A 20,359-nucleotide genomic window follows, 5' to 3' on the forward strand; every position below is an offset into this window, starting at 1 on the left:
CCTTCAATCAGCTGAGTTCTCCTCAACAAAACTCGCATCCACACTGCAGAGAGCAGGGGAGACAACAGCACACTCAGCAACACAACCTCTCGCGAGCAAAAATGAAAGGCTGTGTAAGTAGGCTGGCAATGTTTAGAGAAAACACTCATTTCTCTCTGATAAATCGACAGGATGCCAGGTCATGTGCCCAAGGCGGAGCAGCAGGCTTCCGGAGACACAAGGCAGGTGTACTGTGGCAGGCAGCTACCGGCGAGCAGGGCCAGCTGCCAGGGCGCCAGAGGACTGGGAGACAAAATCTCCTTGTTCCTTTCGCCTCTTACCCCGAGCTGCTGCGAGTCGCTCCACAAGCGAGCTGTGTGGTAAACTATGCTGTCCTCCAGCGCACATAGCTTCGGAAACACCTGCAGTGAACTGGTTACTGTTTTTCTCTTATTTCAAATGCATCAGAGACCAATATATTTGTAAAATTCCATGAAAATTAACTACTAACAAAATGAAACTTAAAATCATTAGTTGTACTATATTCAGCAGACCTAACTTACTGTCCGAACGAAGTTTCTGGCTGCTTCCCCTCCACCTGCGCCTGACCCAGCCGGCTGGCGCGGACCTGCCACACTGTGTGCAGATGCACGGTGCCCACCCACTCACACTGGCAGCAGCATGGCCCCAACAGGAAATACATGTGTCAGATTCCAAAACCAGTGGATGTGCTACTGAAAACTGTGATCGACTAAACGTGTTAATTTGGAGGCTGCCATGAGAGGAAAAAATTCAAAGATACAAATACATCATCTGAAATGTCTGCCTGGTACTGAAGTAGGTTATCAATAATACCTTTAATAATCTCCTTACTCCTTATAGTCTCTTATTCATGTGAGAAAATCAAACATAACTCCTGTATGATCTTACCAAAAATAGAAGATCCCTGACAGTTACAATACACTGAGACTATTCCCCACGTGTCTGCACAAAGAGCACCAGGAACTCGCACTTACCATGTGTCAGGTGAGCAAAGAGCCATCTTTAGATGCACTGTCCAAGAGGAGAGGGAGTTACTGCTACTATTGTACAGATGAAGGGGCCGAGGCTTTAAAAAGTAACTTACACAAAATATACCTCAAAAAAGTGGGTAGAAACAACAGGAACCAGAGCCCCTTGGAAGAACGTCTGTTCTAGAGCTGAAGCAGGGAGAAACAAGAGCTTAGCATCCTGCAGCACCACACCACAGACGAGGACGAGCTCAAACACAAAAGGAGGAAGCACAGCAAAGGAGCATAGGCGCTAGCCCCAAAGATGCGGAACCACGTGAGCAATGAAATAAACCTAGCACTAGGTTACACCCCATAGTATAAAATAAGTATGAGTTCTTACTGATAAAAGAACACGAGTCATTAAGTATAAATAGGTAAGTAGGATAAGAGAGACATGTTTTCCTTAAAGAAGAATTTCAGTAACATACATAGATAAGCCCCTTTCCAGGAATGGAGCTTAACCTCACCCTCTGAGAATAAACTAGACTTGGTCACTTACTTCCAAAGATAAAGGAAGAAAAGGGCAAAAGAATAACTCTAGTGGAGAAACCAGCAAGTACAAGTGAACCGTGTGATCAGGTCTAACGTCACTTGTGATGCCCCATGTTGGCTCCATGACCCGATTCAACGGAAGAAGGGCACTTCCTCTCTGTGGTATTCTTCCATATCCGAAAACCCCAGTTAATACTGAGAAACACATCAGACAAGTTCAGACTGAGAGGCATTCTATAAAATACCTGACCTTACTCCTCAAAAACAAGGAAAGACAGAGAAACTATATCAGGCCAGAGATTAGGGAGACATAACAGGTAAAGACAACATGGCACTTTGGTTTACAAAGAGGATATCAATGGGAAAACTGGTGAGATTCAAATAAAGTGTGCGGTTTAGGTCATAGTGACATACCAATGTTAGTTTCTTGGTTGTGACAAATGTGCCATGATAACATTAAGATGTTGATAATAATAATGAGGGAACCTGGGGAGGGGACAGAGGAACCCTGCACTATCTTCCCAACTTTCCTATAAACAAAAGGTTGTCAGGAAAATGCGAGTGTGGGGGTGTGGACTCAGGTTTGTCCAATGTCACGTAACGCTAGTCATTTACAGTGAAAGGAACTCTGGAATCAGAGAACGAAGCCATTCTCTGCACTTCATACCAGTGTCATTCAGTGTTATTTTGGGAGAGTCACAAACTGAGTCTGTTTCCTTGTCTATAATTCAGTAAAAACATCTACCTTCCCCACCTCGTGAAGTATTGTAATAATAAAAAATAAATATATATATAAAGATAAATTATAAACCACAAAGCCCGACATACAAGGCAAAAAGAAAACTATGCACATGAATCCCTACGTTGTACACAGAAGCAGCTGATTATTTATTTTTTATCAGGAGAAGAGAAAACTGCACATGTATTACAACAGCTTTTACTCCCAGAAACTGCTCACTGAAGAAGGGGTTTTTCCTCCCATTAAGTTGATGGAAGGAAAGAATCTGGATTTCAGGAAGTTTTTCTAAGCTTATTAAAAAGCTAACTGGAACAAGACCTCTATTGTATATATAATTAGCTGCCCATAAAGTCAACCATCAAATCGCTCTTGATTCATCATCCAACACTAAATTCCAGCCACATTTTATGAGAGCTGATCACAATTACTCTGATCCTCAAAGTGATTGTTTTTTGATAAACCTTTTCAAGCTAATACTCCTGCAATGAAAACTGGTACATCCCTACATTTAAAAACACATGTACAGAAGGGCAGCAAGGAAAAAAAAAAAACCCATTTCTTCTCTCCAAGCCCCAGAAAATTGAATTCTGAAGCCATCCCGGCAGGGGCGGGGGTGTGTCTAGACCAGGCTCGGGCTGTGCCAGGGGTGAACGCCACCGCCCGCAGGAGCGTCCTGCCCCTTCCAGCCCCACAGCCACTCCTCCTGGCAGCCTCCCATCCAAAGCCCGGTCAGTGCTCTGCGGCACCCAGGGGCACGATGGTGCAGAAAGAACTGGAAACAAGGAGGGAGGATGTCAGGATTCTTGAGTTGTCTCTGTCACTGACTAGCAATTAAACTGAGAGCAAATCACTTTTCCTCCTGAGGCCCTTTCCCGTTTTTACAAAAGTAAGTGGGCTGGATTAGGCAGTCAGGGAAGCCCCCCCCCCCCCCCCCAGCTCCTGGTTTCGGTGTAATCCCCTACCCGGCATTACTTCACTGTGTTCATCACAAGGGTCAGGCCCAATGACTATGAAAATTACCAGACTGCAAACCACCAGACGACGGCCCCAGGGTCCAATTTCTCCTTACTCAACTAAGTTTTCAAAAATCCCAAACCAGTCAGAAGCAGTTTAGGAAAAAAAAAATCCCAAATTACCTAGGAAACAAAGCTTAATTTCTCCTCAGAGATCACCACTTGCAGAAAAGGCTCTGAGGGATCAACTTTGGCCAATTAATGGATCTCAGGGAAAAGTAGATTGTCTGAAGTACAAAATAAGAACCCCCTTTTCTTGGCCCTTACAAAGAACCAAGCATCTGCCCACAACCCCAAACCAGAACGGGCCGCCAGGTGAGCATCTGGCAGAAGCCTGAGGCCCGCCTCGGCAGGCCTGGCCCAGGAAGGACACGCTGCTGCTGAAGAGGGCGCGGGGGCTCCACAGCCTCATCTCGGCTCAAGGCCGCCTCTGCCGACTTTCTCCAGGTGCTTCCCTGGCATTTTACTGTCTCCTGATTCAGGACACTTTAACAGAGTCTACGAACCAATCCGAATTGCGAATCCAATTGTTCTAAACTTTTTCCATGGCCAACTTGAATCAACACTTGCTAAGAAAAACAGCTAGCACAGAAAATTAGCCGCGACCCACATAACATCTACCCAGAGTCCCTTCGGGAGAAAGCCCGCTGTGGACGCTTAACAACGCCGCGCACAGCGTCAAGGACAACGTGGGACTCGAAGCTCACAATGACTAAACAAGGAATGCTTTACTGACTTCTTCTGTCCTCACTCTCCATTTCAGATGAACTGGGACAGGTTGGCATCCCTGAAGGAAAAGTCTCAGCCATGGGAAATCTAGCCTTAGAGAAAGTGACTGTGCACACATCCTCCCTGTCAATGCGGCCGGCACTGCCTGTCACCTGCCACTGGCTCTGCAAGCTGTCCCAGCAGACCACCGCACAGAACAAGGCTGCCTGCTTCACTGTGGGGAAGTGTTCACCTTAGAGTTACCTGTTTAAGACAACTGCTGTGTATCTTCTTTCCACAAAAATAATTCCGCATAAAATGTTGGTGAATGGAGAAGGAAAATTTGTCTCTGGCTTCTCCTTTTCTTCAATTTCTTCATCCTCATCATCATCCTCAGAATCACTCCAAGACACGTAATTGTCCTGGTTCCTGTTGTTGTACCACTCGACGCTCTCGAACTGCTGCCGCTCGTACGGCTTGTACTTGCGCAGGATCTCGAGCAGCTTGATCACTTTGGGCGTGACGAACTTCAGGTCCAGCGAGGCAGGGGAGAAGTGCTCTTCACACAGTGCATGTATTTTCCGTAGGAAAGTGTCTGTAAACAATAGAAATTTCCTGTGTAGCTCCTCTTGCTCATGTTTGATGTACTTCTGCAGTTCTCTCACCATCATTCCAGCTACTTTATCTGCACACCAGGGTCCCAGAACCACCAACACCGCGCGGCAGTCGGACAGTATCTACGAAAGAATGTGAAGAGCCAAACGCTACACAACAATCACGGCACTTTCCTACGGGGTTTGACTGGAGTTTAAGTTGTCTTCAATCTGCTCCTTCAAAATGAATGTATCCCACATATTAACAGAACCACTGAGGTAGTACCCTAAGGCTGTGGGGAGGGACCGGTGGTCCTCTTAAGCTCTACCTTTCCATATCTATCTATCCATCCAGAACGATTCTTTTGTTTTTCCCAGCAAAAATAATCAAATAATAGAAATTAAAAGATGCACTTGTATAAGGAAAATGAAACTTGATTTTAGATCTGGGATTAGTCAGAAGGACGCAGTGCGCGGAGTCCCGCGGCAGGGTGTCACTGCAGGTGTCGGGAGAGCAAGCCCACTCTCCTCTGACAGTGCGCCCAGAGAGCCACGCCGCACAACCCCCGGCAGAGCAGAATGTGAACCACAGCAGGTGACTGACGGGGCTTCTGCAGGCAAGTAAAAGACAGACTGGGCTGAGCATGGGCTTACTGAAAGTTCAAGGGCTGAGGAGTCTGGACATTACTGCTTCAGAAAAAAATCTGCAAGAGAGAAATTAAGATGCAGATTCAACCCCAGTGTCAGCACTCACAAATGTCCGCAAAATCCTAGAACAATGGTCCTCAAGTTTTGTGCTTTTTTAAAAAAATCCTCACCTGAGGATATTTTTCCATTGATTCTCAGATAGAGAGGGAGGGAGGGAAGGAGGAAGGGAGGGAGGGAAGGAGAGAGAAACATCGATGTGAGAGAGACACATCGACTGGTTGCTTCCCACACAACCCCAACCAGGGCCAGGGATCAAACCCGAGACTCTTCGGTCCACAGGCCGACATTCTAACTGCTGAGTCAAACCAGCCAGGGTAACTGAACAGCTTGCCAATCTCAGCCAGCTGGACCCCACCCCCAGCTTCAGATTCAGCAGGTCAAGGGTAAGCCCAAAGTCTGCATGTCTAACAAGTTCCTGGGGGTGCCAATGCTACTGGTCTGGGATCCACACTTTGAGAACCAGTATCCTAAGGGATCTCTTCTCAAAGCTGGATCCCACTCAGGGATGACAAGCTCATATCCAGTTACAAAGAAACAGCAGAAAAATTTGTTTAACCAAAGGGTTTGAGCAGGAACTAACTCATCTAACCAAGAAATAAAAAAAACTGAACTCACTCCTTTTATTCAAATAGCCATGACATGAATCCTAAGTCATCTCTTGAATTAAGGAGGGCTATACTTAATAGAAATGTCTGTCAGGTACTAGTATACTCGTTCCAATGTATATTCAATGAAAAATGTCCAAAGAGATAAGAAGGTAAGGCCTTAATTTAAAAAGTACAGAAAATAGCCTAAATAGAAGCATACGTTCATTTCAATATAAAAATAAACACAAGCTGCCCAGCTCAGTGATTGAGCATGGACCCATGCACCAAGAGGTCACCTGTTTGATTCCTGGTCAGGGCACATGCCCAGGTTGTGGGCCCGATCCCCAGTGGGGGGCATGCAGGAGCGGCCTATTGATGTTCTCTCTCATCCATGTTTCTATCTCTCCCTTTTCCTTTCTCTCTCTCTAGAAATATCAAAAAAAAATGTTTAAATAAACACAAGTCTTTTATTCTACATCCTATACTTACTTTGTATATGCTTACCTGTTTAGAAATTAAAGTAGAATCTCTTTCTTTTGAATGTACAGATATGTTACAGTCGTTGACAAAATTAAGTGCTTCCTCTAATTCCTTCAGCAGTCTTTCATAAAGCCCACTTCTGTCCATAAATGGTCCACAGTCTACCACAATCTCATATGGCTGAGAAGTATATCTTTAACATCAGAAATAAAAGCTGTTAATACTACAATAAATTCACGACTGCATTATGATCCACTACATACCTAAAGCAAGTAAGAAACCCCTATACTCAGTCCGCACACCGACTTGGGTAACGAGCAGCACACAGGCCTTCCTGAAGTGGTGCTCTCTCATGCCCACACTGCCTGTGCGCCCATTAGGCTCAAGGAATGGCTGCAGAAAGCTGACACTCAAAGAATTCTGTGAATTCATTACTGTGCCAGGTTTTTTATTTTGTTTTTTAGGTTTAGACTTTCATCTTTTGCCTCCTTGGAAACAATGTTGGTCAAAATACTCATGAAACTCAATAATGATTACTTTTCAGAAGCAGAAATCAGGGATGGGGGATAGGTCATAGGGGTAAGTGTTATCATTAAATTGATCCACTTTCATACTATTTGAAATATATAGCATTTGCAAATGTCAACTTTGTTTTTAATGTGTTTTTAACATCTTTTGACATAGGGAAAGCTCCCCCCAACTTTCAGCCAATTACAGTAACATTCCTTGGATCTATCATGCCTTTCATAAAATGACAACCAGAATGGCACATAATATTCTAAAAGCACATACAATAATTAATTAAGGAAAAGAAATACAGTAAAGACATATTTAAACACTAGTTTTCATTATTCTCAACCAAAATCTATACTTAACCAAAGAGTCACATTTAGAGAACTAGGTAATGCCAAATTCAAATTACTTAATGAATTTACTTAAATGCTCTAATACCTCTAACTTTCCTTGAAGACTTCAATAATACAGGTCTACCAATCTAATTCAGGCTGCATAAAAGCAAGTTTACTGCTATATCATAGATTGTTTCCGCTCAGGGAAGTCAAATATAGCATGTCCTAAAGGTTTTAAGATCTGTATTTCAAAGGGCATTCAAATACCTAAGTTCCATAACCTGAAACGTTACCTTTTCTTCTCATTCTACAAAGAGAACTTTTATAAAATTCTACTAAATGGCAGGCACCTTGCAATGTGTTTTCTAGGTGTCAATGTAATTAATCATCAAAGAATCCCCTGAAACCAGTGTCAATGCCATTCTACAGACACAGGAACAGTAAATGACTCACTTGAAGTCACAGAGCTTACAATTAGTGGAACCAGTATTCAAAACCCATGTCTGATTCAAATCCATAACCTGAGCAATTAATCTCTATTTATTATAAATGTTCCAAGAGCCACGACTTGGTAATCTTTAGCCTTGTTAAATACTCCATTTGATAAGAATATAAAGGTATTTTTATATAAATTGGCTAATACGAAATTTACATAGGCTCCCTTCCACGAATTTAAATCAAAAGCGTGCATGTGTGTTTTAATGAAACTTAAAATAGCAACTTCCTCAAAGAGACACACCTAGAAATCATAAACATCTTAGAAATTCACACCCATTTTCAAAACTACAGGGTGTTTCCAATGATTTTAAAGCATCTTGCAAAGCACTAAATTCTCTAATGTTCTTTCACACCATCACATGACATTTAGGTCAGAAAAACAAAGGACTGTTCACGTTCCCAGTCCTCATCAATATCAGCAAACGTGAAGGGCCAGCATTTATGCAATATTCTCTCCTAAGGCAGGAACGCCTCAATCTGCTGCTCTCTGTGGAAACAAGGTTAAATCCCTGCGTTCGCCAGTAACTGTCCTGATCAAGAACTTCTAGTCTTGCTCTTTCCTTCTAATAGCCATTGGTTACTCTTAAGCAGGTGCTGTCCACAAGGCCCTGAAAGGTAACGGAGGCTCAGTCGGCTCCAGCTGGCCTAGGCACACCAAGTCCACCGTAAGTGCATACCTGTCTAAGACCACCAAGTCCACCGTAAGTGCATACCTGTCTAAGACCACCAAGTCCACTGTTAAGTGCATACCTGTCTAAGACCACCAAGTCCGTTGCAGTTTCAGCATTACTCTTAAGAATTTTCTCCAGTTTCTGAATCTTTTCTTCTAATTCCTCTGGATCACATTTCCCATTCAAAATGGAAGCAGTTAGTCCCAAAATACGAGGGCATGATGGACAACTTTCACAGAGCTAACATAATAAAAGATACTAACAGTGAGAAATTCATTTTGCAAGGCCATAACAAAAGAGATAACACCATATTAAAACATGTCAAGAAGACTGACAAATACTAAAAGTATGACTTACAGAATTATGGTAGTTTGTTTAAAAGCTCTGTTTATCAAAAAGGCAGATTTGTTATGTTTAAATTTTTATTAGATTTAGCTTATAGATTATATATTATAGCTTATTACTGTAAAGATGTACATGAACATTAATTTAATATTAATTCATTCATACACTGGAACAAAGTTCTCAAAACTTGTAACTAATATTATCTTTTTGATATATAAAAACACTGCTTTTTATATATTTAATAACTTGACCTGAATTATTAAGACTGATAAAATATAAAAACTTACCTTCATAATTTCTCGGTAGGGGTGGTCTAGGATTGCAAGATGACACTCATCAAACACCAAAAGGTTAATGTCTGACAGTGACAAGTAACCATTTTTCAAAACAATCAAGGCGACATAGCAAGTCATAATGAGAACCTAAAATGAAACCGACATCAGTACAAACAAATGTGTCATTCGCCTGCCTGGACACACTTATATGAGAGGAAATGATGGAGCCACTGTATTATAGGTAAGAACTAAGAAATCCACTCGTCAAAATTAAAACAAAAATTCTAAATATATGAACGCTTGTACTTTAGAACCAAGAAGTAGAATCAGGAAAACATGAAACTAAGAGGAAAACATTCTTGATAATGGAAACCATGTTTTTATGATAAATCTTAAATCTACTTCAGGTTTTCAGGTTCCTACAGTCATATTTTGACTAATGAGACCTGTCGATTCAATCAAATCACAAAACAATTCACACTGGTTTTTTCCCCATTGAACTGACTAGGTTTTCTGGAAGATGACAAAAACTACATGCTCTTTTTTTCTTTAATCAAATTTTTTTCCATTGCCATTTATCCACCCTACACCCTCTCCCACCTCCACCCACCCTCCTCGTGCCCCCGCAATCACCATACTGTTGTCCATGAGCTCTGTCTCTTTTTTTGCTCAATTCTTCCATACTCCCTGCCCACCACCCCCACCACCCCCGAGCTGTCTGTCTGCTCTCTAGCTATGAGCCTGTCTCTATTTCGCCTGTTAGTTCAGTTTGTTCATTAGATTCCACATATGAGTGAAATCATATGGTACTTATCTTTCTCTGACTGGCTTATTTCATTTAGCATAATGCTCTCCAGGCCCATCTCCAGGCCCATCTACTGTTGCAAAGGGTAGGATTTTCTTCTTTTTTTACTGCCGTTAAATGTTCTTTTTATAGCTTATCATTCTGTGGACATTTAAGTGCTTTTTAAATGCAAACTTAACCCAATATGTCAGACATACCAGCAGACTTGTATGTAGACTGTTATAGGTTAGTCAGGAAGCAGCTCTTAACCACTTCAGATCCACCAACATGTTCAACACACAAAAGGCCCTCAACACATGCTGGCTACATAGAAACGTTAAGTTAGAGGCAGTTTCATCAAAGACCCAAAGAGCTCAACCAAGAAATGTCTCCAGTTTCAAGACATTTAACTCAAGAGTACGTTTTTTAAAAGCATGTTATCTGAAAGTTGGAAATATGTAGTCAAAGTCTGTGCTTTTCAAGCAAGTGAATCATACTGTGAGGTAAGAGCAATACTAATCAGCCATTTATTTGGCTTAGGATGAGACCCAGGGGGAGGAAGAGTGCACAGGGCTAGTTTCTGGGCTGACAAAGCCCAGGAAAGTCATTTTCAAGTCCAATGCAGACAACCAAGCTACCGGTTGTCTTATAAACCAAGTCAAGGACATGTAGGGATTTACAGAGTGAAATTTCTCTACAAGTCTTACCTGGTGCTTAGTAAACTCTTGGTTCCATTTCTCTTTTGTCCAAGATGCATTTACTTCCAGGTTTGAGTATTCTCCAACCTTGAGATCTGAATGGGTCCTGACAGCTGACACTTGCTGAGCAACCTGGTTTGCTGATTACAAAGAGAAACTCCATGTAAATATGAGAAGCTGGCTCTAGTTGGTTCCCTGAACTACTGATGATGAAGACAGCTAAGGAAATCCTTGTTATTATGTATTATACCTAAGTACCTATATTTTAGATATTTCCAAAATGCACTTATTAGACTCACCACCCTGCCTCTGTCACTCACTTCAGAGAACCTTGTACCACCTTCCTTCTTTATAACTGATTTTCTCCAACCTAAGAATATCCCTTCTAGGCTGGAATGGTAACTATTCCAGTTCCATCCCTCCTGTGTTTCTCCAATAAAATCAGATCGCTTCACTAAGAAACACTACAGACTAACATGTATTTGCAGCACAGAAGAACATCACATGCTGAGAGTATCTTCAAAAGAAGAAGAGTAGCATGGTTGTACTAGTGCCTCACAGCTCAGGTTCACATTTCATACCTTTTATTTTAATACATAATCCCAAACACATAAAACCAGTATTTTAAACTTACTGAATATCTTATAATTCCAAACACATAAAACCAGGATTTTAAACTTACTGAGTATCTAACTATTAAGAAGCATCTAACTTTCTTTCTACAACTGATATAGCAAAATCACAAGTCAAAAAGTTACCTATCTCAGAAATAAAATAACCGTCACACTTAGAATACGTTCCAATAGTAATCCATTAAAAAATGCAGCCCTGGCTGGTTTGGCTCAGCAGTTAAGAGTGTTGGCCCTCGGACCAGAGAGTCCCAGGTTCAGTTCCCGCTAAGGGCATGTACCTCGGTTGCAGTTTGTCTCCAGCCCTGGTTGGGGTCATGTGGGTGGCAACCAGTCAATGTGTCTCTCTCACATCGATGTTTCTCTCTCTCTTCCTCCTGCTCTATCTGAAGATAAATGCAAAAATGTCCTCGGGTGAGGATAAAAAACAAAACAAAACAAAACGCAGAATCAGCTCGACCTGTGGTTGAGCATCGACCCATGCACCAAGAGGTTGCCAGTTCGATTCCTGGTCAGGGCACATATGTGGGCCAAATCCTGGGGAGGGGTGGGGGTGGGGAGCATGCAGGAAGCAGCCAATCAATGTTCTCTTTCATCAATGTTTCTCTCCCCTCTCTCCCTATCCCTTCCTCTCTTTCTAAAATGAATTAAGAAAAAAATTTAAAATATATTTTTTTAATGCAGAATCAGAATTAAATGCAACATTTCAAAGAAAAGCTGGTTTAACAGCTGTGACATAAAATGGCTAACATTTAAGAGAAATACCACAAAGTTAAGAAATAAGCAGCTCTCTATCAGAGCTGCAACAAGTACATTACTCGTCAAACTCTACATTTCCAATAATTTAACCCAATGCCCACAAAGAAAATCTCATCACTTTCCTCCACATAATGTGATAAAGTAATTTTTATTACCAGAGTTGACCAAGAACACCGTCCTTTTTCCATGTCTGTTGAAGTCTCCCCTGATCTGATAAGACAGCTCTTTAGTGAGTAGTACTGCAATAAACGTCTTCCCTGAGCCAGTGTTCAAACAGACTATGGTATTACGATCCAGAGCTGCTTCAAGCAGTTCAACCTGGAAATACAGTGGAAAAAAAGATTATACACTTCTTATTGAAGTTCAAAACTTAGAAAATGAGATTTTCTTTTAATTCAGGAAAATCCACTGTTTTCTAAAAACTTCCTCCAATAAATTTGCCCAAAAGCATACTTTCTGTATCTGTACATACAAATAACAATCAGAGGCATTACAATGCCTGTTCTATAGAGCTGTGCTGTATACCCATGTTAAAACGCATTTCCAATTTCCTTAAGAAAGATATTTGCACGGACAGACTACTTCTCTAGAATTATATGAAAGACTAAATTTACAGTAACCAGGGTTCTGCCAGTTCACAGGCGTTCAAACCAATCTCAATTCCTACCCAGCTCATGAGGACAGACACATCCAAATGGATATTAAGGAACCACAGTTTTTGGAGGAACCAAGGTTTTTGGAGGGGGGAAAAAAATAAGGAACTTCACAAATAAAACTATCAAACCAATTACTCAGCAGATGTTAGAAAAGAAAAGGATTATTAAGAACAAAGATATCTGGAATGAGAAAATTAATCAGAAGAGGAAAGCTTAAAAAGGTAAATGAGTTTTATAAGTTGTGTCAACTATATGCTAATTTATTTCGTTTTAGTGAAAATGCTCCAGTATTAGTGTTCTCATTAGTACCTGATATTTTCTTGGCGTATAAATGTTATCATGAATTGCTTCTTGTTGCCATGGCAGTCCAAAGAAAGGACCCATTGGTGAGGAAGCAGGGGTCATGAGCTGCAGGCCTGCCATGCTGAGGGGTTGCAAAGCAGGGCTTTTCATTCATCCAGTGTTTCTTTCATTGCATTTTTGTTCTAGCAGAGCTTACTACAAAAGGGAAAAAGAATACCATTACACAACCATGCAGGGTTAAAAACAAAAGAAAGCACAGAAACAAGAGAAACATCAGAATATCACCCCTATGGGCCTTTCAAACTCTTCCCATAACTGTTTCAGCTTTTTCTTGATCTAAGAGGATCGTTTTAAAAGTCAAGCATTCTATTCTCTCCAACCCAGCAACCCTATCCCTAGAAACTTGTCTAAAGAATTAGACAACTGTACAAACATGTATGCACATGAACATTTATTGCTGCATTATTACTAAGAACAAGAAATAACTTTAAATGTATTAATAAAAAATTAGCTAAGCAAATTATGGTATGCCTATAATGAAATACTTTGAGTCCATTAAGATGATACATATCTATATTTACTAAGAGAACTGTGCCCTTGATATGTATAATATGACACCTTTTAAAATATATGTATATATAAAACATGTAAGCATATACAAAAATACACTTTAATTGTCGTTTGTAAAGTCCACTATGCTATTACTGATGAAAAGACAAGGTGCGGAAGGCACTCAGCTCTGTGCCTGTAGAGGAGAGAGTCAAATGCCTGCCAACATTTAGTCATTTCATCTAAAGACCAAAAAACATAGGTCTTTTTCTCAACTATCAACCTAGCACAGATGATCAACTATTCAAATATGTATCTTTAGAATTATACATATCCTAGATAAGTTAAAACAAAGCACACCATTCTGTGAAATGATAGCTTTACATGGTATCTAAGCACTCCTGTGTATTTCGTGTCATCTTTCCCAAAGATATGTAAAACGGCAAAATAAAAATGGAGCCTTTCTAAAATTCCTAATGTGCAGATAGAGGTTCTGGGTTTCAATTCTCTCTGTCAAAGTCCAGCATCAGCTTTCCTACTGTCAGCAGAATTCACTGCCCGTGGAAGGGAATTTTCTCCCCTGTGCTGCTTTGGAGTGTTCACTGTTATTACTCTATGAAACTGAAAAGAAAGGATACAGCTCTTTGTTCCTTGACAACAAAAACGTTGAATCTCCTGACACATTAAATTTATAACCTTGGTACAACACAGTGACTTCAGTCGTTGCATCTAATTCAACGAGTCTCAAATGTAGTCCTCTTTTTTGCACAGGCACAATACAAATTCTGATTTCAGGGATTATTTCAGTTGACTAGGATTCGTCATCCACCAAATACAAGTGCAATCTCGGGCAAGTGGAACAGGGGCATACGGCTGCAGGAGCCACGGACCTCAGCAAGGCATGCGCCATCTGTGGACCAGACAGTACAACCCTTCTCATTACCCTTCTTGGAGGAAGACAGAAAGCAAAGTATCCAAGAGCACATTATGAAAAACTACCAAGTCATTACTTTCCTTGGATCAAAGAAACAATCTGCTCATTCTCCATGAACCAGAGCCCCAGCAGCCATTCCTTTCACCCCACACTAAGCGTTCACTTTTCTCAATTCTGCACGCCCACAGGATGCACACCCTCAGGCTCATCATTCAAGCTTTTTACTCAGCACAGCTGCCAAGAATCCAAAGTGGAAACCCACTTCACCTATCTTCCCGAGACCCCACAGGTCACTGTGAAGGTCAAGCCTGCGATGTGCAGGCCCCTCCCACCTGGTCACATTCATGGGCTGCCGCAATACTGCTCCGTCCTTACTACAGGCTGCTTCCTGTCTAAGATTATGTATTCTTACGCCTGATCCCTCACTTTCCGCCCAACCCAAATCACAGATGTGGTAGAAGGCATCTAAATCCAGCGGAGGATGGGGTAAAAAGAAGAGGGCAACAGTGTAAAACTCCAAAAACACCTTCCTCTACACGTACAACCGAGAATTGAGACCTCTCCTTCCTACCACAATCACACATCAGCATTTCTTCTCATACAGATGACATCGGTAATTATAATAATTAATAACTCAAGAAAATAATTGTCCAATTACAAATGGGAAGAATATTTTATTTTTTTAAACGGAGGTCTGTATTCTTCAAAAAATGTATCATAAAATACTAAATAAGAATAATAATAATAACCTATGAAAATGTTCCAGAGTAAGACAATTACCAAGAGACATGACAACTAAATGCAGAAACTAATCTCAGACTGGATCCTGTATGGCAGAACAATGCCGCAAAGCACATTATTGAGTCCACTGATAGAACTGCAGAAAACAGCGTTGTTAAACTCACCGAAGTTACTAAGTGCAGTATGGCTATGGGCTATATAAGAGCTTATCCTTTCTTAGGAAGTATACACTGAAGTATTTAGTGGTAAAAGGCCATGATATATGCAACTTATTCTCAAATGGTTCAGAAAAAGAAACCACGTACACATGCTGTGTGTGTGTGTGTGTATGTGTGTGTGTGTGTGTACACACTGATAAGCAAATGGGGCAAAATGGGTAAAGCACATATTCTTTGTCCTGTTCTGAACTTGCAACTTTTTCCATAAGATTTCAATCATTTCCAAATAAATATTTGTAAAAAGTAAATAAATATGACCAACAAAACCAGGATGTCCTTGAGTTCAGGAGCTGTATGTCTTGCACACACCTGTGTCACCACTGTACCAAAGCACACCTGGGACAGGGCAAACAACCATGTTTGTAGAATGAACACAATGTCTACGTGAGTGACATAAAAACCTTCAAGCAGCCTCTTTTTGCCTTTCGTAATTTATACCATGCTGCATATTCAGAGACACCTTCGCACACCTCATTCTTCTACTGGCACACATGCTCCATAAGAACAAGATGTGCAATCCCATTCTCCGCAGCTCTTAAATTTCCTCGTACATGTACCATATACACACTTAGATAAATAAATATTCAATGAACTGAATCAGAGATTCATGAATGTCCACACAATGATGTATAGAACAGAATCATAGACAGCTCAAAAACTATTTTAATTTGGTTTAGAAATCCTCACCCACCCAGTCCTCCTGGCCTTGAAGGGTGTAGCAAGAGAGAGGGTATGTAAGGAAATGGAGGACAGCAATTTAACCCTCCAAGTTATAGTTTTCATAAGGATATAACATTTACATTAATTTTCATTCTTTTAGTATACAGTGGCTGGTCCCAGTAATATACTTCCTATTTAGGGAAATCAGATCCAAGATTTAAAAATTCAACAAGTAATCCAGTAATGTGAAAGCAGAAAAACCTATAATTTTGCCAATTTTTACTTTCTTTGTCGTGTTGAAATAGATTTTTCCCTTAACTTGGCCTTAATGAAAAGCTGAGTCACTGCTGGTAGGTACAAGCACTACAGTTCATAGATGGACTGACTACAGTTAACTGCTTTAGCCAACAGTAACTCCACCTGACAGTTTTTCAAGCACAGATTTTAAATTTCTGCTCAAACAATTTACACTCATGAAATCGGTGTGGCTGTTTCATACTTTCCATATATTACTCACTTAGAAACAACTTAGTACAACACACAGATAAACTCTTTTCCACTTTCACACAGAATATATCGCGGATTTACCGTTTTAATGTCTGAGACCTCTGTGTTGCTGTTGTCTGAACTGCATTTTGACATTGTGATAGCAGTTTACTGGGAAATCACAGCATGCCCATGCTTCTGCTCTAAAAATAAATGCAAAAATAGCCAATTTTAAGATTCCTGTACTTGGACTAAAGATAAACACATGTATAAGCGTGCCTTATTGGTATGAAGAGTTGAACAAAGGCCATTATTTTTGTATTAAACTGTAAACAAAAGACATTTGGGTTATTTTAGGATAGTAAGTTATTCTAAAACAAAGAACAAAAGAAGGAACAATAGCAGGCCTAATTACAAGAGATGTGGGGGAAAGAAAAAAGTTCAAGTAAAGACTACAATTAATACAAGGAAATGAAACAAAGTAAATAAATTCTAAAGATAGCAACTAGGAAAATGAAACAAATAAAAGGATAAGTATATGTTATTTCCTAAATTCACATACACAAAAGAAATAATGAAGACCACCAGAAAAATCCAATCACCTAGTAATAGGTCTTCAATACGTGTATAAAATGTATCAGCCATTTCAAATTCTCAAAATAAAATTAAAAACACTAACTCAAAGAACAGTTAAATCCACACTATAAACTCTTACAGAACTCATTTATGAATAAAAGAATTCAGGAAACAGTTCACCAATGTTAATACTGTAGAGAAATTTAAATTTAGGAGTGGTTCTCCTAAAAGAGATTATAAATCAAAAACTAGGAAGCACAAAGTATTGAGATGCAAGCTTAATTTCATCAACAAATGTGGATTCTGTCAGGTTTGACCCCAGATTTTATTAACTTACTGCAACGCCTCTACCAGCACAAGTTCAGGAAGAAAACCGGCAGTGGTCTCCTTTCTCTTATCTAAGTCCCGTCTAGTTGTTTAAAGAACATTCCTGTGGAGGTTCAACTCTCTCATTTCATACACAAATTTACTTTGCTAGTAAGTTAACAAAGCAGAATGGGGAAACCTTAACACTATTCAAGTATGTACATATTTACCTCAAAATGCTGATTCTAAGTTCTTTCAGTTTCCAAGTCTGTATTAATTCATACCCTAGGTAACCTAAAAGCAATCAGAGAGAATATTTTAGAACATCAAACTTATTTTTAAAAATCAACTTTAAGAAATTTCCTCCTGAACAAAATTTTCAAATTTAACTTATCAGAATAAGATCCCTGAAAAAATAATTTAGTTATCTACTGGGAGTCAAGAAAACAGTACAAGTCTGAAGGAGCTACCCTTTAAAATTTGTTATTTATTTATTACATTCTAATACAACTGAAAAATTTTAAAACTTGTTAATATATGCCCTGGCCGGTTTGGCTCAGCGGTTAGAGCGTCAGCCCACGGAACAGAGAGACCCACGTTCGGTTCCCACTAAGGGCAAGTACCTAGGTTGCAGTTTGTCCCCGGCCCCGGTTAGGGTCATGTGGGTGACAACCACTTATGTGTCTCTCTCATATTAGTGTTTCTCTCTTTCTCTTCCTTCCTCTCTCCCTCCCACTCCATCAGAAGATAAATGCAAAAATGTCTTTGGGTGAGGATTTAAAAAAAAAGTCGTTAATATAATCTAATATAAGGACAAATTTTCAGCAGCAAATTACATTATCCCCCAGTAAAATCTTGCTTTAAAACCACTTAAACACAAGTCAGTATCATGCTTTACATGAACATACATTTATCTCCCTATCTCCTAGTTGTCATTTCGTGCTTCCTACAGCTACCTCACATTTCGACTTATAATGACTTATAATTCCATTCCATACTGCCACCGAGTAAGAGGCAAATTCAATACACCAACGTCACTCTCTCCCTCTTTTGTAATTCATATCCACCTTTTTTCTACAAGCACCATAACCAAAATAATAAGCTGATAATCCTTTAAAATGCATTGCAGCCCTACTATTACTGCTGAGTTATTCAAATTATTCTCCTAGACAATTCTTTATGGATACATTAGAAAAGTAACATGCCAAGTACACTGAGAATTTTATTATGTTCATAATACAGAGCCAATAGGTCACATTTTCTCATTTTAATTGATGACCACAACTTAAATTACAAACACGCAAATTCCTGTTTGACAGGCCCCTTTATAACTCTGAAAAAGACATGCCACATATCAGACACTCTGTCAAGCTTTAGTATAAACCCACAACTTTAACCCACATTAGAATCTAATCCAGGATATGGCTGTGTCCTTGCACACAAAGGCTTGTAACAACAGATAGCCAACCTTCTTGTCTGAAGTCTACAGGCAGCTAGAGCTTCCTGCTACACATTTTCAAAACTGATCACAGAGAACTTCCAATTCATTCATTTTCTTGTAATGTGTCATAAATTCTGATACTATTAACTTTACAAATAATAATGTCCAGATTTTATTCCTACTCTTGTGAAGCCCAAAAGTACAACTACCATAAAGTCCCATAGTGAACAAAAGAAAAACACGAACACTGTGACATTAAAACATGAGCAAAACTACTTTGTGACAGATAAAACTAAAAACTGTGTGAAGAGCTTTTAGTTCCTAGCAACTAACCAGAAAAACAATTCTGAGATATTCTAAATCAAAATTACAGAGGCTAGAGAGACAGAAAGAGCAGTTAGCCCGTTAATAGCACTGAGCCAGCTCTAACAAAAGACTGCTCACACTCCTGGCCTATGCTAAAATTTTGGATTCATTTTCAGGTGGCTATTTCCCCAATTATTCTAAAGAGAGACAAGCCAGGCACCTTTGAAATCCAGAAACCTTGGCTTCTCATTTACACCTGAGCTTTCCAGACCTGCCCATCTCCTTCCTATCCAAGGCTTCCCTGGACTCTGCGCCTATCCTAGAAGTAGCTCCGCTTCATCTTCTCCTGTCTTCTTTGTCTACAGCCAATGTCAATTTCTTCAAAATGGCTTACATCTTTCTCCCCCCTCTCGATGTATAAAAACACGTGCAAAACTCCAGGAAGATGAACATGCCGCCTTCCCACCAAGCCATGCTGCTGCTGGTTTATTTAGGTTCCACACCCCAAGACCAGTCTCCTTTGCTAGCGATGGCCTAATAAACCCTTTCTTTTAAAGATTTTTCACGATGCAAGTTAAATTTTTTAACATATCAAATATTCTATGGTGATCCAAGGCATAACTCCAACCAAGACTAAATTGTTAAAGGCACCCTTGGCTCTGGATACAAAGTGACAGCTTTATATGGTTGCTTCTAAGGTTATTAGTATAAGAGCAACATTAAAAATAAGAGGCTTAATTCTCCCAGATAAAAATGAATGAGATTCCTTCCCCACCCTTTTTTTACAGAATTCTTTCTCAGTCCTTTTCAAATGTATGTGACTCTTAAAACTCCAGCTCTTCTCACTCACTTCTCAGGAATGTTTCCTTAAGGACCTGAGAACCATCTCTGAAATGTAATCAAGAAAGATAATGCCCAACCTCCAAGTTTCCTAGGAAGAGATGAGCTTAATTTGCCACCTAACTCCTTATTGCAAAACCTACCTCCAGTGATAAAGATAAGAAATTAGCCATTTGCTTTGACAATACGATGTAACGGATTATCAGCACTGTCTCTGCAATCTCTTCAGGAGCTGGTTCAGTGTTTACCCAATAACAAAACTGGCCCTTCCTTCTATCTTGTGAAGAGATTTTTCTGGGTTTCGAGGAGATTTGTTTCTAATTATATTTCCCCAACAGTCTAATTCTCAAATAGTACACATGCCAAGTAACAAAATTCCATTTCATGGAACTTAAATACAAGAGAAATCCTAAAATATGCTCCCCAACTATACTGGGAAGATGAGTTTTTTTAAAAAAAGAGGGAGCTAAGTGGGCCAACAGCCT

At 40.0% G+C, this 20,359-nt stretch overlaps 1 protein-coding gene across 8 annotated transcripts in view; it reads right to left on the bottom strand.

Moving 5' to 3' along the window:
* Positions 1-20,359, bottom strand: part of DICER1 (dicer 1, ribonuclease III) — a 69,048-nt gene that overhangs the window by 26,446 nt on the left and 22,243 nt on the right. For 5 of the 8 annotated variants that reach the window (XR_004958583.1, XR_004958584.1, XM_036253290.1 and 2 more), the window contains exons 2-10: positions 17,518-17,581; positions 16,508-16,608; positions 12,824-13,012; positions 12,014-12,176; positions 10,480-10,610; positions 9,001-9,135; positions 8,448-8,608; positions 6,376-6,544; positions 4,248-4,720 (exon numbers count right to left, since the gene is read on the bottom strand). Coding sequence is in view for 6 of the 8 variants with exons in the window: in XM_036253290.1 (XP_036109183.1) it covers positions 4,248-4,720; positions 6,376-6,544; positions 8,448-8,608; positions 9,001-9,135; positions 10,480-10,610; positions 12,014-12,176; positions 12,824-12,967 (1,376 nt within the window). In the remaining 2 variants the exon portion in view is untranslated. The other 3 variants (XM_036253263.1, XM_036253280.1, XM_036253271.1) reach the window with 3 other exon arrangements.

Source organism: Molossus molossus, unplaced genomic scaffold (genome assembly GCF_014108415.1).
Source record: "Molossus molossus isolate mMolMol1 unplaced genomic scaffold, mMolMol1.p scaffold_m16_p_1, whole genome shotgun sequence".
Lineage (NCBI taxonomy): Eukaryota > Metazoa > Chordata > Mammalia > Chiroptera > Molossidae > Molossus > Molossus molossus.